Raw genomic sequence first — 18,178 nt, 5'->3', positions numbered from 1 at the left:
TACACTGTGTATATATATAAATATTATCCCTGAAATTATCATTTTGTCTTGCAAAAAACAATCCCACACTCAGCTCTGTCAGTGGAAAAATAGAAAATCTATAGCTCTTAATGCACTGGAGGTGTAAAAAAACAAATAATATTTTCTTTAATTAAAATACTTTCAGTGTCCAAAGGCAGCAAAACATAAAGTCATATAACTGGTATTGCTGTAGTTGTACTGATCTGGGTATCGCTGTACTCAGAAGAAACAGAACAGCAAATTTTGTGGTCTATTTTCTCCTTTTACCTTAGTGAAAATTGAAATCTTGGGTTAAATCAATATTTTCGTAAAGAAACGTAATTTTTCATTTTCACGCCTCACTATTATAAATTTTGTGATGTACTAGTGGGCTCAATTTGTGGGTTCCATCTTCTCATTTTACCCTTGTGAAAATTAAAAATTTGCAAGCTAAAGCTGCATTTTAGTAATAAGAATGTAATCTCCCTTTTTTCCTTTTAGTTTGCATTAAGCCCTTACCACTCAAGCCTGATTTCGCCCATCTGACCAGACCAAATTTTACAAATCTGACCAGTGTCACTTTATGTGGTAATAACTCTGGAACGCTCCAATGGATCCCAGTGACTGTTTTAGCATAACATTATACTTCATTTTAGTAGGAAATTTAGGTAGAAATTTTTTACGTTTATTTGTGAAAATATTGGAACTTTGTAAACTTTTGCAAATTTTTCCAACAATATTTACAAAACCATTTTTTTTAGGGACCACATCACATTTGAAGTGACTTTGAGGGGATTATTTGATAAAAGAAAACCCAAAGTGTCACCATGTTAAAAACTGCACTTGTCAAACTGCTCAAAACCACATTCAAGAAAGTTTTTTAACCCTTTGGATGCTTACAGGAATTAAAGCAGAAGGAAAAAAATGAAAATGTAACTTTTATTTATACAAAAATATTGCCTTTGCCCTAAATTTTGTATTTTCACAAGGGTGAGTTAGCAACACGGCGAGACTTGGAAGGAAAGGATCGCGATTTGACCCTTGGAGCACAGCTTTTCCTAGAATAGAATGTGGACTCCATATACAGAGCCGCTATGTGCCAGAAGAGCAGAATCCTCCCTCAAGTGACCCCGTTTTGGAAATTACATCCCTCTGGGAATTTATTTACAGGTGTATTGACGATTTTGACTCCATGGGTGTTTTCCAGACTTCTGGAGCAATGGATGTTGCTGAGTGGAAATTGAAAACCTGCTATTGAGGTGCTTATAGTACTGTAGTGCCCGTACATTGTACAGCCCATTCAGTGTGCCCAGCTCGTACTTCTGGCCACCCAATAAATTAAGTGGGTTCTCCTCACTATAGAAATGCAAAACGTGGATGCTAAACGTGGTTTAGCCATACTGTGGGGCTTGGAAGGGAGAGAGGCATTTGGATTTGGGAGCGCAGATTTTGTTGTATTTCTTTCTTTTTGGGGGGAAGCCATTACACTTTTCTAAAGCCTTTGTGTTACCAGTAATGTGTAAGCCCCCTATATTTCTATTGATAGATGATAAACAAGAGTGGAAACTTTTTTTGTGTGTGGAATGAGTTGAATCTTTTATTGGGAACATTTTACATGACATTTTGAATCACATTTATCCTGTGCTCTTCACTAAGCACTTACATTGGGGTTTACATCTAAATCTCCAAATGACATGATTCAGATGAAACTTGCAAAGGATATCCACTCACTATAATGATACAGGCAAAGATACTTTGGACTTTGTCCTTTGTTTGGCGGCATCCGTCTTTTCAGAAGTGCACAAAACTGGTTGACTGTGTGTAACGCCTGCCTGGATCCACAGACTCAGATGGGCTGTAAAGGGGAGGCTAGAGGGAAGCCACTCACCAAGTAGGACCCCCAGAACCCTGAAACCCTTTAACCCCTATACAGGGATTTGGAATTACACAGAACCCTGGAGACAGTGACGTAGTCAGCAAACGTAGCAGAGGTCAGATCCGGGTCAGGCAGCAAGGTACAAAAACAGTAGGCAGAAGGGTAGTCAAAAACACACAAAAGTCAACACAGGAATCACCAACAGAATAGGACGTAACAGGAGCCAGGAAAATCAGAACTACATCTGGCAGTGATCATGTGACAGGAGGGGAAATAAGAAGGGTGTGGTGTCTTCCCATTGGCTGTAGCTGAACGCTGGCAACTTCAGCTGGAAGACACATGCCACCCACAGTCAGCCAGCGGTACTGCAGATCCCAAGCTAACCTAGCCCAGTGGATGATCAGAGCCTGCGCCCACTGGTGCCGCTGGCATTGACTTCTCTCCCATCATCAGCACCATCCACGTCAGGAACACGGCGTCACCTGGCGATCGGAGCAGAAGTCGCTGGAGCAGACTCCGGCGGTGACGTAGCAGTACCCCCCCTCCACGAGGGGCCTCCGGACCCTCAAAACCCGGCTTCCCAGGAAATTGGAGGTAAAACCGTCGGACCAGACCCCTAGCATGAACATCGCTCGCAGGGACCCATGACCTCTCCTCGGGGCCATAACCCCTCCAATGCACCAAATACTGTATTGCCCCTCTGACAATACGGGAATCAAGTATTCTCTGTACCTCATACTCCAAGTTACCTTCCACCAAAACAGGAGGAGGAGGGTCACTGACTGGGTGAATGGGGACACGATATAACTTGAGGAGGGACTTATGGAACACATTCGATATCTTGAAGGATGGGGGGAGTTGCAGGCGGAAAGCTGTGGGATTAATTACCTCGATTATCTCGTAAGGTCCAATAAATCTCGGACCCAGCTTAGCAGAAGGGACCTTGAGTTTAATATTCTGTGTGGATAACCATACCTTGTCCCCAACTCCAAGGCTAGGGCCCTTGGAACGTCTCTTATTAGCAGAGGAGGCTTGACCAACCTTTGCCTTCTTCAGGTTCTCTTTCACCTCAGACCAGATAGCCTTTAATTTGTCCACAGTTGAGTCAGCCTCAGGAGTATCCACCACAGTGGAAGAAAAAGAACCAAAACGTAGATGCAACCCTAAATTGCAGAAAAAGGGGGTAGTCTTGATGGATTCCTGATACTGATTATTGATAGCGAACTCAGCTAGCGGCAGATATTCCACCCAGTCAGACTGACGGTTAGACACATAACACCGGAGATATTGTTCAAGGGTTTGATTGGAACGTTCGGTCTGACCATTGGTCTCTGGGTGGTAGGCAGATGAAAAAGATAGCTCTATATGGATCTTTTTACAAAATGCCTTCCAGAATTTCGAGACGAACTGTGTTCTTCGGCCAGAAACAATATTTTCCGTAACCCCGTGTAACCGCACAATATGCCTAATAAACAACTTGCTAAGAGTTTCAGAATTGGGTAATCCGGACAGAGGAACAAAATGACACTCTTTGCTGAATCTATCCACTACTACCCAGATACAAGTCTTCCCTTCTGAGGGTGGAAGGTCAGTGATGAAGTGCATGGAGAGATGTGTCCAAGGGCTTACTGGAGTAGGTAGGGACTGGAGAAATCCGGCAGGGCGGGTACGGGGTGTCTTGGCTTGAGCACAAGTTTCACAAGCCAGTACATATTCCTTACAATCTTTCACAACGGTTGGCCACCAAAAATTCCTGGTTACTAATCAGAGGGTATTGCCGATACCAGGGTGACCTGACAGCACAGAATTGTGGGATTCCTGGAGTACCCGTAGGCGCAGTGAGGGGGCAACAAACAGTTTATGGACAGGGGTGGTTTCAGGAGCTTGGTCTTGGGTATTATGGACCTCTTCTATCAAATCTAAGGAAACCGATGACGTAATAATGCCTTTAGCTAAAATATGCACTGGTTCAGAGTCTTCGGACTGAGAGGGACAGAAGCTACGGGAAAGTGCATCAGCTCTGGTGTTCTTGGTACCGGGCCGGAATGTTACCACAAAATCAAATCTGAAGAAGAACAATGCCCACCTAGCTTGCCTAGGATTGAGTCTCTTAGCAGATTCCAGATAAGTGAGGTTCTTATGGTCTGTGATGACTGTGACCTTATGTTTGGCGCCTTCGAGGAAGTGGCGCCATTCCTCAAAGGCCCATTTAATTGCCAACAGCTCACGATTACCAATGTCATAATTTCTCTCTGTGGGAGAAATCTTGCGGGAAAAGAAGGTACAAGGACGAAGCTGAGTGAGAGACGGAGTACCTTGTGATAGCACCACTCCCACTCCAACCTCGGATGCATCGACTTCCACAATAAATGGACGCATAAGGTCAGGCTGAACCAGAATCGGGTCTGAGGAGAAACATCCTTTTAATTTTGAGAAGGCATGGATCGCCTCTGGCTTCCTATTAACCACATCAGCCCCCTTTTTAGTCAAATCGGTGAGGGGTTTGGCAATTTTGGAAAAATCTCTAATGAATTTGCGATAATAATTAGCGAATCCAAGGAAACGCCGCAAGGCTGTCAGAGACTTGGGTTGCACACACTCATTAATCGGTTGAAGCTTAGGCTGCTTTCACACCTCCGGTTTTTGCTATGCGGCACAATCCGGCACTTTGCAGGAAAAACGCAACCGTTTTTTTTTTACTGCCGGCTGCGTTTTTCCTGCATAGACTTGAATTAGTGCCGCATTGTGCCGCATGGCCTTGCGTTTGGTCCGGTTTTTGCCGCATGCGGCAGATTTCGCCGATGCGGCGGCCGGATGGAACGTTGCCTGGCACGTTTTTTTGTGCGGCAAAAAAAAACACATTGCGCTGCATCCGGCCGATGCGGCGCTTTTCTCAATGCATCCCTATGGATGCCGGATGCGGCGCGATGCGGCAAAAAACGCATCCGGCCGCCGCATGCGGTTTTTGCCACTGCGCATGCTCAGTAGCATGCCGCAAGCGGCAAAAACCGGACGGGCCGCATGTAAAAAACTTATGCAAAGGATGCGGTGTTTTCACCACATCCGTTTCATAGGTTTCACAGCCGGATTGAGCCGCATGTCTCAAACCGGATGTGTGAAAGCAGCCTTAGAGGGATCCATGCGGAAGCCTTCTGCAGCCAATATATAACCCAGGAAATTAACCTCTGCCTCAAAAAAAACACATTTCTCATATTTAGCAAATAGGGAATTCTCCCTGAGTCTCTGGAGTACAGTGCATACATGTTGGACATGTGACGTAGCATCAGGAGAATAAATCAGGATATCTTCCAGATAGACCACAACATATTGACCACAAATATCTCTGAAAATATCATTAACAAAGTTCTGGAACACAGCCGGCGCATTACTTAATCCAAAAGGCATTACTAGGTACTCATAGTGTCCCTCTTGAGTATTAAATGCAGTTTTCCACTCATCCCCTTCTCTGATACGGATGAGGTTATATGCACCCCTGAGATCCAGCTTGGTGAACCACCGGGCTCCTATGAGCTGGTTAAACAGATCGGGGATGAGTGGCAGAGGGTACTGATTCTTTACAGTAATAGCATTCAGTTCACGGTAGTCAATACAAGGTCTGAGGCCACCATCTTTCTTATCAACAAAAAAGAATCCAGCGCCGACTGGCGACCTGGATGGTCTGATGAACCCTCTCTGCAGACTGTCTGCTATATAATCTTTCATGGCCTGACGCTCCGGACCAGAAAGATTATACATTTTACCCTTGGGGAGTCGGGAATTGGGGACCAAATCTATGGGACAGTCATAATCTCTGTGCGGAGGTAATTTGTCAGATTCAGATACAGAAAACACATCAGCAAATTCCCTGAATGCATAAGGTATGAAGATAGGTTCAGCTCTAGTCAGGTTCACAAATAAAGACATGAACGTCTCCTGACACTCAGGGCTCCAGCGCACAATCTCACCCTGATGCCAATCTATGACCGGGTTATGTTTACGCAGCCATGGCATGCCCAATACCACTGCTGACATCAGATTCTCAAGAACAAAAAATGACACAGATTCTACATGCAGAGCACCAACAAGCATGGAGATCTCTGGAGTTACAAAAGTAACCACACCCTGAGTGAGAGGTGTACTATCGGTAGCAGATATTCTAATAGGTGCAGTTAACCTGAGCAAAGTCAAACCCAGCTCTTTTGCTACAATAGTGTCTATAAAATTAGCAGCAGAGCCACAATCAACAAAGGCCTGCAGCCGTACAGATTTTCCCTGGTGAGACAATGAGACAGGTAACATTAACCTCATAGGGTCTGCAGGAAGTACCTGGGCACCTGAGCGGGTATCCAGGGGTCCGCTCAGGTGGTGCTGCTGCCTTGGAAGTGATTGCCTCTCTGATCTAGGCACTCCACCACGTGATCTGCTCCCTTGCAGTCGACGGGACTCTGGACATGCTGAGGTAGGTACTGCAGCGGGGGCTTGGACCTGAGCAGACCTAAGATCCTGCACTTGCTGTGTCAGTCCATGTACAAGCCCAAAAAGGGTGTGCACCTGATTTAGCACAGCATGGAGAGAATCCATTTTTTTTTCTCTCTCCTGGTCAGATGGCCAGATATAATGTAATGCCTGCCTGGATCCACAGACTCAGATGGGCTGTAAAGGGGAGGCTAGAGGGAAGTCACTCACCAAGTAGGACCCCCAGAACCCTGAAACCCTTTAACCCCTATACAGGGATTTGGAATTACACAGAACCCTGGAGATCACTACCTGTGGAAGGCTGCAGTCCGATGAGAGTAGTAGTCAGGCAGGGTCAAACCAGGAATTGCGGAACAGGGACAGAATCAGCAGGCAGTGACGTAGTCAGCAAACGTAGCAGAGGTCAAATCCGGGTCGGGCAGCAATGTACAAAAACAGTAGGCAGAAGGATAGTCAAAAACACGCAAAAGTCAACACAGGTATCACCAACAGAATAGGACGTAACAGGAGCCAGGAAAATCAGAACTATATCTGGCAGTCACCATGTGACAGGAGGGGAAATAAAAGGGCGTGGTGTCTTCCCATTGGCTGTAGCTGAACGCTGTCAACTTCAGCTGGAAGACACATGCCACCCACAGTCAGCCAGCGGTACTGCAGATCCCAAGCTAACCCAGCCCAGTGGATGATCGGAGCCTGCGCCCACTGGTGCCGCTGGCATTGACTTCTCTCCCATCACCAGCACCATCCACGGGAGGAACACGTCGTCGTCTGGCGATCGGAGCAGAAGTCGCTGGAGCAGACTCCGGCGGTGACGTAACACTGCGCTTTTATGATCACTTAAAAAGACGGACACCGCAGGATTATAGTCCAGACTCCATCTGCCTCATTATAGAGAATCTTCCACTGGGGGTTTTGTCTGAATCACGTATTTCAGAGATTTACTTGTAAACCCCGATGTAAGCGCTCAGCGCAGAGCGCAGAGAAAATGTGTGCTGAGCCTTATTGCGAACTTTGGGAGGCAGAATAAATAATCAACAACAGACCAAGAATTTTTTTATACTGTTCACCGTGCAGTATAAGTGATTAGACAGTTTTATTCTTTGGGTCGGTGTGATTTAAGTGATACCAGGTTTATATCAGATTTTTATATTTGGATGTCAAACACTAAAACAATGTTTTAAAAAAAGTTATCCCATCACCGAGCTATAATGTTTTTCATTTTTCTGCCGACAGAGTCATATGGAGCTTGTTTTTTAGGAATGAGTGGATGTTTTTCTTGGTACCATTTTTGGGCACATCATTTTTTGATTGATTTTTACTCCAACTGAAAAAAAATTGATGATGTCTTTATTCCTCTGGTCAGTACAATTTCAGCACCGCATGTGTAGCACCCCTGAGACCTCAGTCGCTACAGGGTATTGCATCTCACTTAAGGTGCAGTACTCATCCTGGGTAAGGAAGAGGTTAACCATGGGTGTTCATCACTTACACAACACACAGCTTAGCAACCAACCACAGGAACTGGGCTAGAGGTGGTCACCATAGCAATGGGACTTCCCCAGCACTAGTGAGTCATCAGGAAGGTGGGGGCAGCATGAGGTAAGTTAGAGAACACACAGACTTTTACCTCAGAATAGTCTGGGACACAGAACAATATGGTCGCTAAGGAAAGTGTTTTAGAGCTTCTGTAGTTAGGACCGGCCTGACTGGAAGAAGCAGGAGACGACCTGTGGAGTTGGTGAGACAGAGGAGCAACACAGTAGCTGTAGGTCAAGCTCAATAGCTCCCTCAATACTAGTTCAGGGTGCAGAGCCCTAGGGTGGCATACTCTTTATGTTGTGCCATCAGAATATGCCGGACAGGGGTATTTCGCATCTCTCTTACCACCAAAGATCCCGGGGCACAGCAGCATACAGAGTCAGGACCACGGTCGGGCCCACGTTTGATTCATTCAGCCTGCAAATGGGACAGGAACTTAACCACCAAAGGCAGTGGTCCCCAAGTAGCTTCACACAACGGGGATCCAAACTACAAACCGCAAGGAAGTAAGGTCTCACACTTCACAACACCGGTGGTGGCCTGTAAACTGCACGGGATTGGTTGGGGCTCATCACGGTGGAAACCGGCACTCCGAGGATGACGACCTAACAGTGAGTAAAGACCTTGAACCGCATCAACTGTATCAGCTCATCATTGCCGTCGCCCTCGCTCCGGTGCCATCGGCCACTATCACCACCGTCGTCCTCCCTGGGGCCCACTCTACCTGTGGGGAGCTGAACCATCCGAGTTGCGACCCATCCGCCCTAGAGGACAGCACCCGCAGCGGCGGCTAATCCCTAGCCGCATACCACAGGTAGCGTCACGAGACAACTACCCCCAACATCTTTCATCCCCATCATCCCATCCATCCCCTTTTTGTGAACACCTCGGGGTCACAAAACTGGGCAGGGCCACCAGTGACATCCCCTGACCCTTCACCGGCCCGGTGGCGAGTATTCCCCCATTCCCCGTGGGGTGCTCCATATGTATATATTTTTTTTATGTTTGCCTTTTTCACACAATAAAAACTACAGTATTTTAGAAAAAATATATATATTTGCTATCGCTATATTCTGACACCTATGTCTTTTTTATTTTTCCATTGTTAGAGTGGTGTGGGGGCTTGTTTTTTTCGGGATGAGACGACCTTTTCAGTGATTCTATATTTATGTATATTTGAATTTTTAATTGCGAATTATTCCACTTTTTTGGGCAGTATGATGAAAAAGCCAAATTTTTGCCATGTTTTTTTTCCATGGTGTTCACTGAAGGGGTTAACTAGTGTGACAAATTTATAGATCAGGTTGTTCTGGACTCTGCAATATCAATTTTGTGTACTTTTTGTTCAGTTTTTTATAGCATAAATATTTGTATTTATTGGGGTAATATTTTTCTTTTGTTGTATTTTATTTACTATATTTTACATTTTTACAATATTTTTAAACTTTAAAATATTATATGATAGCATAAGTCCATCAAAGCCAATTTGTACCATGAAAAGCAGTGAAGAAACCACAGTACCAATCACGGATATGGTCTATCATTGTTGTGAATAGTGGGAGTGCCATCGAGTAGTGCATATTTGGGTATATCTTAGCCACATCACTTTATGAGATAGATTGAAAAAGCCTGCTTATTCTCAATTTTGAACTCTCATTGCCATAATATACATATATTAATCAGTGGATTATATAGTAAATGCAAGTCATTGTATGCAAAATATGAAATACTGGACATGGCCACATAGGGGCTAAATATGAAGTGAATTTAAGTTTGAATAAAACCTGCTTGGATATAACATAATAGACGTCTCTTACACTGAGTCTGTGCTGTTTACTAGTTCTGACACTTGCTGTAGATATTCCTTGCCATAAACCACCACAGGCTCCGTATCATTGATCTCCAAAGGTAAGAGCGCAAAAGACATATAATCCATCCAGTCAAATGCAGGCGCCAGGTTCTGTAAAATATAAGACAATTTTTCCTATGACATTGATGTATGAGTCTTAAAGCTATAAGATGTTTGTCTAATGGTGTTTTCTTAATCTCTTTTATTTAAGAACGTCTCTCTTCTAGACCACTATCTTCATGATTTGGGGTAGTGCACTCCTTAAAGGGAAACTGTCAGCAGGTTTTTGCTATGTAATCTAAGCCCACCATTATGTAGTAGCAGAGTTCCTGATTACAGAGATGTGTTGATAACTGGACTGTGTATTGGAACAGCAAAACAATCTGCTTTTTATCAGTATGATATTATCACTACAGGACAACTTGGCATGTGCAGGGTAGTCCAACACTACTGATTAGCAGCTCTCTGTCACTATACATTGTACACAGAAAGCTGTGGTGTGGGCGAGAGTTATACACAGCTCATCAACTGAACTCTTCTCAATCTACAGCAGTGATACATTGCTGGAATCACTTTTACTGAATGATATTGTTAGATTATATAGTAAAAATCTACTGACAGATTGACATTAAAACTGTCAGTTCGGAATAGTAGTATGGTGGCTAGTCCGAACTGAGGCTGCTAATATAGGTAACTTTGCATTTGCAGCATGGGAGAAGCACAAGGGAATGAATATGACTGTATCCAGCAGTCTTGTCAGCTTCAATGCACATCAAGCCTGCTGGCAGCAAACAGTCCTTACCTAGGTAACTGGCCACCTTGCAGTCTCAGTCTCTGTACACTATAAAATTAAAAATACCTCCATTCTTGAGAACGCACAGGTTTTTTTGTCTACAAAATGAAGCTAGTCTCACGCTCAAAGCTGTAGTGGATGATGAGACTTGGAGCCTGAACGTTAAAAGTTTAAAACATTGTTACCCTTTTGCTTAGCAGTGTAACATGGACTAGCAAGGAGAGGCATCATTTTATGGGCCCATTGCCGCACATATGAAATGATCTATTGTGGAATTACACTTTTTGCAATTTCAACAAGCTTGGAATTTTTTGCTCGATTTTTCAGTGTATCACATGATAAAATTAATGGTGTTAATCGAAAGTATAACTTATCCCGCAAAAAAAAAAAAAACAACAAGCCTTCATATGTCTATGTGGATAGAAAAATAAAAAATTTATAGCACTTAGAAGAAGGAGGAAAAAAGGAAAAACAGAAAATCACCAGGTTGTGAAGGGGTTAATACGGGATAAATTGCAAAGTTGCTTGTTTTTCTTTCTTTTCTTAGTTATTATATTCATACGAGGAATCTACTTGTATTTATCAGGCAATATGACAAAGTTAAAATACTTTTTAAATATGTTATTTTAGAAAGTCATATGAACTGGTGCACGATGAGGAAATAAATCCCATGGCTGAGTCCTTTAGATATTAGTGGTGTGTTTAATACCTAAATATTGTATGGTCAAACCTCTCCAAAGACACCTTTGAGTAGATCTAACCCTTATCGAGAGAAGACTCCCTGTAATATTCAGTTTAAACGATATATTATGCATGCTGTCCATGTTGAGACGACCCCCCCCCCCAGACGTCTTGGGTTTCAGTGTATTATACTTAATAATATTCTGAACGCATGCATTAAAGGTTACCTGCAGCTCAGCCACTGTCATGCGATTATAAATCTTCTCCTCATCTCGGCGCTCATCTTGTGGAACTGTGAGATTGGCTAGCAAGGTCTCGAGTTCCAGAATCTGGGTCATCTGTATCTCCACTGAGCCAGGATAGCCTCCAAGCAGCATCCCCACATCTACCATGTATTGCTGGTACGCAGCAAGCACCTGGAAAGCAAAATCAAGCACCGGCTTTATCAGTCACAGTGCAAGTCTACGCTCTAAAAATTTCTCCATTAGACACCTACTGAGTACAAAGTAATAAAGCCGGTATAAGATAAAATACCCATACATCAAGCAAATATATGCTCCGTGTGCTGATATCAATGGAAAATATTTTAGGCCTGAAGGCACAAGCAGCACATAACATGATGACTGACCTTCCCATTAGCTGTCCTATTTAGATAATAGTCTCTTGATGGAAGAAAGAGCCCAGATTGATCTACCTGGAGAAGAAAGAAGTGTTTGATGTTTAGTATATTTACCACTAAATATTCTAAACTCTTAAAGCACCACTCCAGCATTTTGTTTTGGAGGAATTTGCTAATATTATTATTATTACAAATACTACCTATTGGGATAGTATGTTGGCAATGGGAATAACTCTTTAAAGCACCAATCCACTCTTGAGTGGTGATTTAATAATATTGTTGCCATTGTTCACTCTTCATGAAGCTGTACATTGCATTCTTTGTCCCTCTCGACCCCACCAGTCCTTTCTCTGTTCTCTACAGTCCTTTTCAACCTCTTCAACACTTTATTTCATAAACGTTGCCACTTTTCCAGCATCTAATCTTGCATTTCCCCTACTGCTGACACCCATTCCTTTCTTCTCTCTTGAACATTTACCTTCTTTTCCAGTCATCTGTGGATCTAGTAATTATCTTAGCCTAACAATTACACTGCCATACAATGATCATCTTAAGGATTCTCCTGCAGATCATTAATTTAACCCTTTCATTCCTTTCTACACTTCTCTGTATTTATAAACATTTCTCTTCTACAGGCTGATATATCGATTGTGTTTACATGTATACTTTGTAATGTTACATTATATTATAAGGATATCATTATACTTAGTAGGTACCCAACCTGTAGAATCAAAATCAATCCCAAAAACTAAAGGACCAAGATCCCAGGTTTTTTCCCTGCACAGTGATACTCTCATATACAGAATCTACGTTGCATAAAATTACAAACGAATAAAGCTGTTGGACGAATGAGAGCATTGGTGTGCAGCAAACATCTAGCAAAGTAGAGACCAGTTCTGTATATCTTGTTCTGGTTGTATGGATATGTGATATACGCATCTAAACACTATCCACAGCAGTGACAATGTGGCTAATTTGTGGTAGATTACTAGAAAAGTCTGCAATAGAAATAGTCTGCAACGTGCCAAACTTATACAGCATTAATCCCACCTACCATTTTAACAAGTGTGTATACCTGGATTATGTTGCTGTTTGAGCTCTTGGAGTCTGCGCTTACAAAGACACTAAAGAACGGTGTTGCTCTATACGTCCCTGAGACAGTCTTCAGAACAGTCATAAAATTTTCACCTCGCCAATTGCCTGATATGTTCCATCCACCAACCTTTAGGAAAAAATGACAACAGTGAACATAATTACATTTGAGAGCTAAAGAGAAACTGTCAGCATGATTTTGCAATGTAAAGTAAAAGTATGGCTGTAATGGCACTGTAATACTGATTACATTAAGACCTTTGGTGCAGAAATCCGCTTTGTGGATCTACGTTAATCACCATTTGATGTTTTCTGCTAATTAGATTTTGGTCCGCAGTGCAAGAGATTTCTCCTCCCTGTCTGTGATTAACCAGCCCCTCTGCCTGCCTCCAGTCTGTGAATGACCTGCCTCCTCTGGGTGAAATCTCAGCAGTGATAAGTCATTCAAAAACTTGAGGCCAGGAGAGGGCCAGGAAATTACAGGCAGGGAGAAGACCTAAATTCTGTCTGCAGGGACTACAGGACAAGTGTTAGAATAGCTAAAGCCAGTAATGAAGTGAGGCTTGCAAGGGAGACTAAAAGCAATAAAAAAAAATTGGGGGTTATGTCAAAAGCAGAAGGAAAGTCAAAGATCGGATTTTTACTCGAGGAAAATGTGAGTGATTAAAAATAATGTTGAGAAGGCAGACCTTGTAAATTCTTGTTTTGCATCTGTGTTCTCTAAGAAAACAAATGATTAACTGATCTTCAGCTATTGAAGGAATAAAATAAACTATAAACAGAGGGATGGTGAGGGAACACTTGGCAAATTTAAATTAATTTAAATCTCCTGGTCCAGATGATTTACATCCTAGGGTACTGAAAGAGATGGCAGAGAAAATTGCAGAACCACTAGCCAGAATCTTTGAAAATTCTTGGAGAACAGGAGAAGTTCCAGAACATTGGAGAAGAACAAATGTTGTCCCTATCTTCAAAAAAGGAAAGACGATAGAACCAGGAAATTACAGGCTAGTGACCCGGACTTCTATACCAGGAAATATCTTTGAACAAATTAATAAACAGCATGTATGTAAGTACTTCAATAAGAATACAGTAATTAACCAGATCCAGCATTGGTTTGTAGCAAACATGTCATGCCAGACTAATTTCCTACTATGATGGAATCACTGACTGGGTGGATCAGGGAAATGCGTTAGATATAGTATATCTCGACTACAACAAAGCATTTAATAAAATATCTTATACTATCCTTATTAAAAAGAAGGCCAAGTAGGGGATTGACAAGGCTACGTTTAGGTGGCTTTATAACTGGCTAAGTGATCGTACTCAAGAAGTGAAATAAATGGTTGTACATCCAATTGTAAGAGTGTTTCAAATGGGGTATCACAAGGCTCTGTCTTGGACCCAGTGTTGTTCAACATTTGACTAATAGAATGATATTTAAAAAACGAGAAATGCAAAATACTACATCTGGGCAAGAAAACCAAAAATAATATCTACAGAATGAGAGGAATAGAACTGAGCAACAGCTCATGTGAAAAAGACTTGAGTGTATTAATAGAACACAAAACAAGAAAGCCTGCGGAGACACCATCACATGTTTCTCAACGCTGGCAGGAAACTAGCCAGGTCTTTCACCGGGAAGCAACAACCACGGGAAGGGCAGTCTCCAGTCAAGGAGACCACCTATGCCAAACATGGTATCCATCCACAGACAGCTGTTTCGGGGTATTTGCCCCTCATCAGTGTGGAGTAGGAAAATGGCTAGTGGGAGCAATGCCTAGTAGAAGACTACATAAGCACGGATGGTTGACCTTAGGGAGATCAACATCCAACATCGCGGAGACACCATCACGTGTTTCTCAACGCAGTGATTCTAGAGCATTGCCCCCTGGGAAATATTCAAAACAAGAAAGCCTGCGGAGACACCATCACATGTTTCTCAACGCTAGCAGGAAACTAGCCAGGTCTTTCGCGGTGTTGGATGTTGATCTCTCTAAGGTCAACCATCCGTGCTTATGTAGTCTTCTACTAGGCATTGCTCCCACTAGCCTGTTTCCTACTCCACACTGATGAGGGGCAAATACCCCGAAACAGCTGTCTGTGGATGGATACCATGTTTGGCATAGGTGGTCTCCTTGACTGGAGACTGCCCTTCCCGTGGTTGTGCCTTCCCAGTGAAAGACCTGGCTAGTTTCCTGCCAGCGTTGAAAAACATGTGATGGTGTCTCCGTAGGCTTTCTTGTTTTGAATATTTCCCAGGGGGCAATGCTCTAGAATCACTGCGTTGAGAAACACATGATGGTGTCTCCGCGTTGTTGGATGTTGATCTCCCTAAGGTCAACCATCCGTGCTTATATTAATAGAACACAGACTGCACATGAATCAACAATGTGATGCAGCAGCAAAAAAGGCAAACACAGTTCTGGGATTATTAGGAGAAGCATAGAGTCTAGATCACATGAAGTATACATCTCCCTCTACTCCTCTTTGGGCAGATCTCACCTGGAATACTGAGTCCTTTTCTGGGCATCACATTTTAAAAAAGACATTGAAAAACTGGAGCAAGTTCAAAGAAGAGCTACCAGAATGTTGAGCAAACTTCAAACTATGTCATGCAAGGAATGGTTACAGGGTCTAGGAATGTTAAGCATGCAAAAAAAAAAAAAGGCTAAGAGGAGACTTAATAGCTGTCTACAAATATCTGAAGGGATGTCACAGAGTAGAGGGATCATCCTTATTCTCATTTGTGAATAGAAAAACAAGAAGCAATGAGAGGAAACTGAAAGGGAAAAGATACAGATTAGATATTAGAAACAAATCCTTTTTGACAGTGAGGGTGATCAATAAGTGGAATAAACTGTCAGGAGAGGTGGTGATTTCTCAGTCATTGGAAGTCTTCAAACAGAGCAGGACAGACATCTCTCTGAGATGGTTTAGTGAATCCTGCACTGAGCAGGGGTTTGGACACGATGACCCTAGAGGTTCTTTCCAACTCCACCATTCCATGATTCCATGATAATTAGTAGAAAACATCAAATGTGGATTACAGAACAACCCCACTGCTTAAAGGTGGTTACTGTGTACCCCCTGACGGTGAGGCCAGAGGCAGACAGAAACTTTAGTTTTTCAATTACTTCTTGAATACTTCCCTGATTTTGTAGGAGAACAGCACCCACAAAATGATCAGCCAATATATTTATTCTGAATTGACAGGCAGAGCTACATAAATACTGACACCAGATCACAAATGAAAAGATATCGACTAATGTTTGGTATGGCTAATGTACGCAAATCACACATAAATCTAAGGAAGATGATGATTTTTAGTTTCATTACTTTTCCCATTCATTTCTATTAGGAGTGTGGCATGGAAAATTCCATGATGTGATTTGAGTCCTACACCAGCCCCTGGTCATATTCTAGCCATGGCCTTGAGTATCTGCATTTACTGTTCACAGGGTGGCTCCAAATACAGTTGAGCTTGCAGACTAAATGCAGTAAAAGCAGCAATCATGTAAGGCCTCTTCTGTTTTGTTAGATTATATAGAAAGAAGGAAAGGAAAAAAAAGTCCCGCAGTGTATAAGTGTGAACACTTAGGATGTTACCTTCTTTATGAGGTCAGTGAGAGGTTTTTCTTTCAGCGCCTCAATTTTCTGCTCTTTCAGACAGGAGAGATAAAACCGCTGTGTCTTCATCTCCGCCTCACTGCTAGAGTTAAATGTAGCATTCTCTGAATTAGGACAAAATATAGTAATTAAGTATTAGACAATGCCTGTTATTAGCACCCTCAGAACAAGGTGGATCGAGATCTCATTTTTCTCCTCCAACACACATCTACATATGCAGCCCTCCACCCTGCTCAAGCGCTACAGTTCTCATTTTTTAAATTCATCTTTAAAGGGAACCTGTTGGTACCCCTTGACCTCTAACCCAGCAGCATGGATAACTGTATGCCCAAATTCCCTCCCTAACCAGCCCTGTATAATGCTATTTACTAATATGATAGTTTAAAAAAAACGAGTTATAAACCTCGCTGTCCCTATGCTAATTAGGACCTTGACTAGTCAAAGGGGTGTTGTTTCCCCAGACTAGTCTGCTTTCTTTCCATGTTATCACTCCCTGTGTCTGTGATAACATGATTTCCACGAGCCGGTGTCAGCCCACAGGGGCGTGATAACATGGGAAGATGACCAAGTAGTCTGGGGAAACAATGCCTATACAACTAGTCACAGGTCTAATTAGCATAGGGACAGCGAGGTTTATAAGTCGTTTTTTAAACATTCATATAAAAAAATATTGTTCTACAGGGCTGGTTAGGGAGGGCATTTGGGCATTCAGGTATTCATGCTGCTGGGTTGGAGGGCATAGGGGACCTGACAGGTTCCTTTTAAAAATAAATTTTGTTTGTACCCAGCCCCATATTTATTTTACAGTAAATTCAATAAGACTGGCATTTTGTATGGAAGTCTTAATGAAGAGCTCAAGTATTAAGATGCGTCAAGTTCAGTAAGAGTTGTGCTCCTATGAATTAATTTAGTGTATCTTTCAGTAACTATGCGTCAGTGCCTGTTTCAATTTATGCCACTTTTATGATTTAATTAAAGGCGATGTTTCCTTTCAATTCTATTTCTCTTTAAAATATAAACCGCCCAGAACACACTTTCCATGAGCTAATTGGCTGCTGGACCCTCAAGGTGATGTCAGTGCCATGGCCCATGACATACACTGAGAACAGCGACAGAGAGTCACTGGTGGACCTGAAGACAGTGAGTACAGTGTTTTTTGGAGGGTTTTTTATAGCAAACTTGCTATAAACTGTAAACTACACCTAGAGTAGAAATTTAAGTGAAAAGGAACTACCACTATATATCCACTTTTAAACCACCACTTCAGCTGGAGTTTTAATCAGCGCTGGGGTGGCGCTTTAAATGTATGCCCCCTGACCCCTGTCATATACTCACGTTCTGGTGGTTTCACCTTTCACCAACGGCGCAATCTTGTGACAGTAACTTCTGATTGGCTGTAAGTCAGATGTTATGTCACAAGCGCCCAATGCATTTCCATGAGAGCCAGAGCGAGGCAAGAACGAGACTCTCATAGAAATTCATTGAGTTGTGACTTCTAGCGCGCTGCATGAATAAAATTGGAATGCGCCGGTAGGTCACAAATCGCCGAGACCGACCGAAGTAGTGGCAATAGAAGATGAAGCCACTGGAAGGTTAGTATATCACAGGGGGCCTAGATTTAAA

The 18,178-nt window shown here is 42.7% G+C and overlaps 1 protein-coding gene across 2 annotated transcripts in view; it reads right to left on the bottom strand.

Moving 5' to 3' along the window:
- The window catches only part of ECE2 (endothelin converting enzyme 2), a 145,970-nt gene that overhangs the window by 77,301 nt on the left and 50,491 nt on the right, over window positions 1-18,178 (bottom strand). For both annotated transcript variants that reach the window (XM_075340345.1, XM_075340343.1), the window contains 5 exons: window positions 16,535-16,659; window positions 12,909-13,055; window positions 11,843-11,908; window positions 11,442-11,630; window positions 9,709-9,851 (listed from right to left, as the gene is read on the bottom strand). In XM_075340345.1, coding sequence (XP_075196460.1) covers window positions 9,709-9,851; window positions 11,442-11,630; window positions 11,843-11,908; window positions 12,909-13,055; window positions 16,535-16,659 — 670 coding nt within the window. The remainder of the gene's footprint in view (window positions 1-9,708; window positions 9,852-11,441; window positions 11,631-11,842; window positions 11,909-12,908; window positions 13,056-16,534; window positions 16,660-18,178) is intronic.

This window comes from Anomaloglossus baeobatrachus, chromosome 3 (genome assembly GCF_048569485.1).
Source record: "Anomaloglossus baeobatrachus isolate aAnoBae1 chromosome 3, aAnoBae1.hap1, whole genome shotgun sequence".
Lineage (NCBI taxonomy): Eukaryota > Metazoa > Chordata > Amphibia > Anura > Aromobatidae > Anomaloglossus > Anomaloglossus baeobatrachus.
The sequence above is the reverse complement of the archived record's forward strand: the minus strand, read 5'-3'. Positions and strand labels throughout refer to the sequence as shown.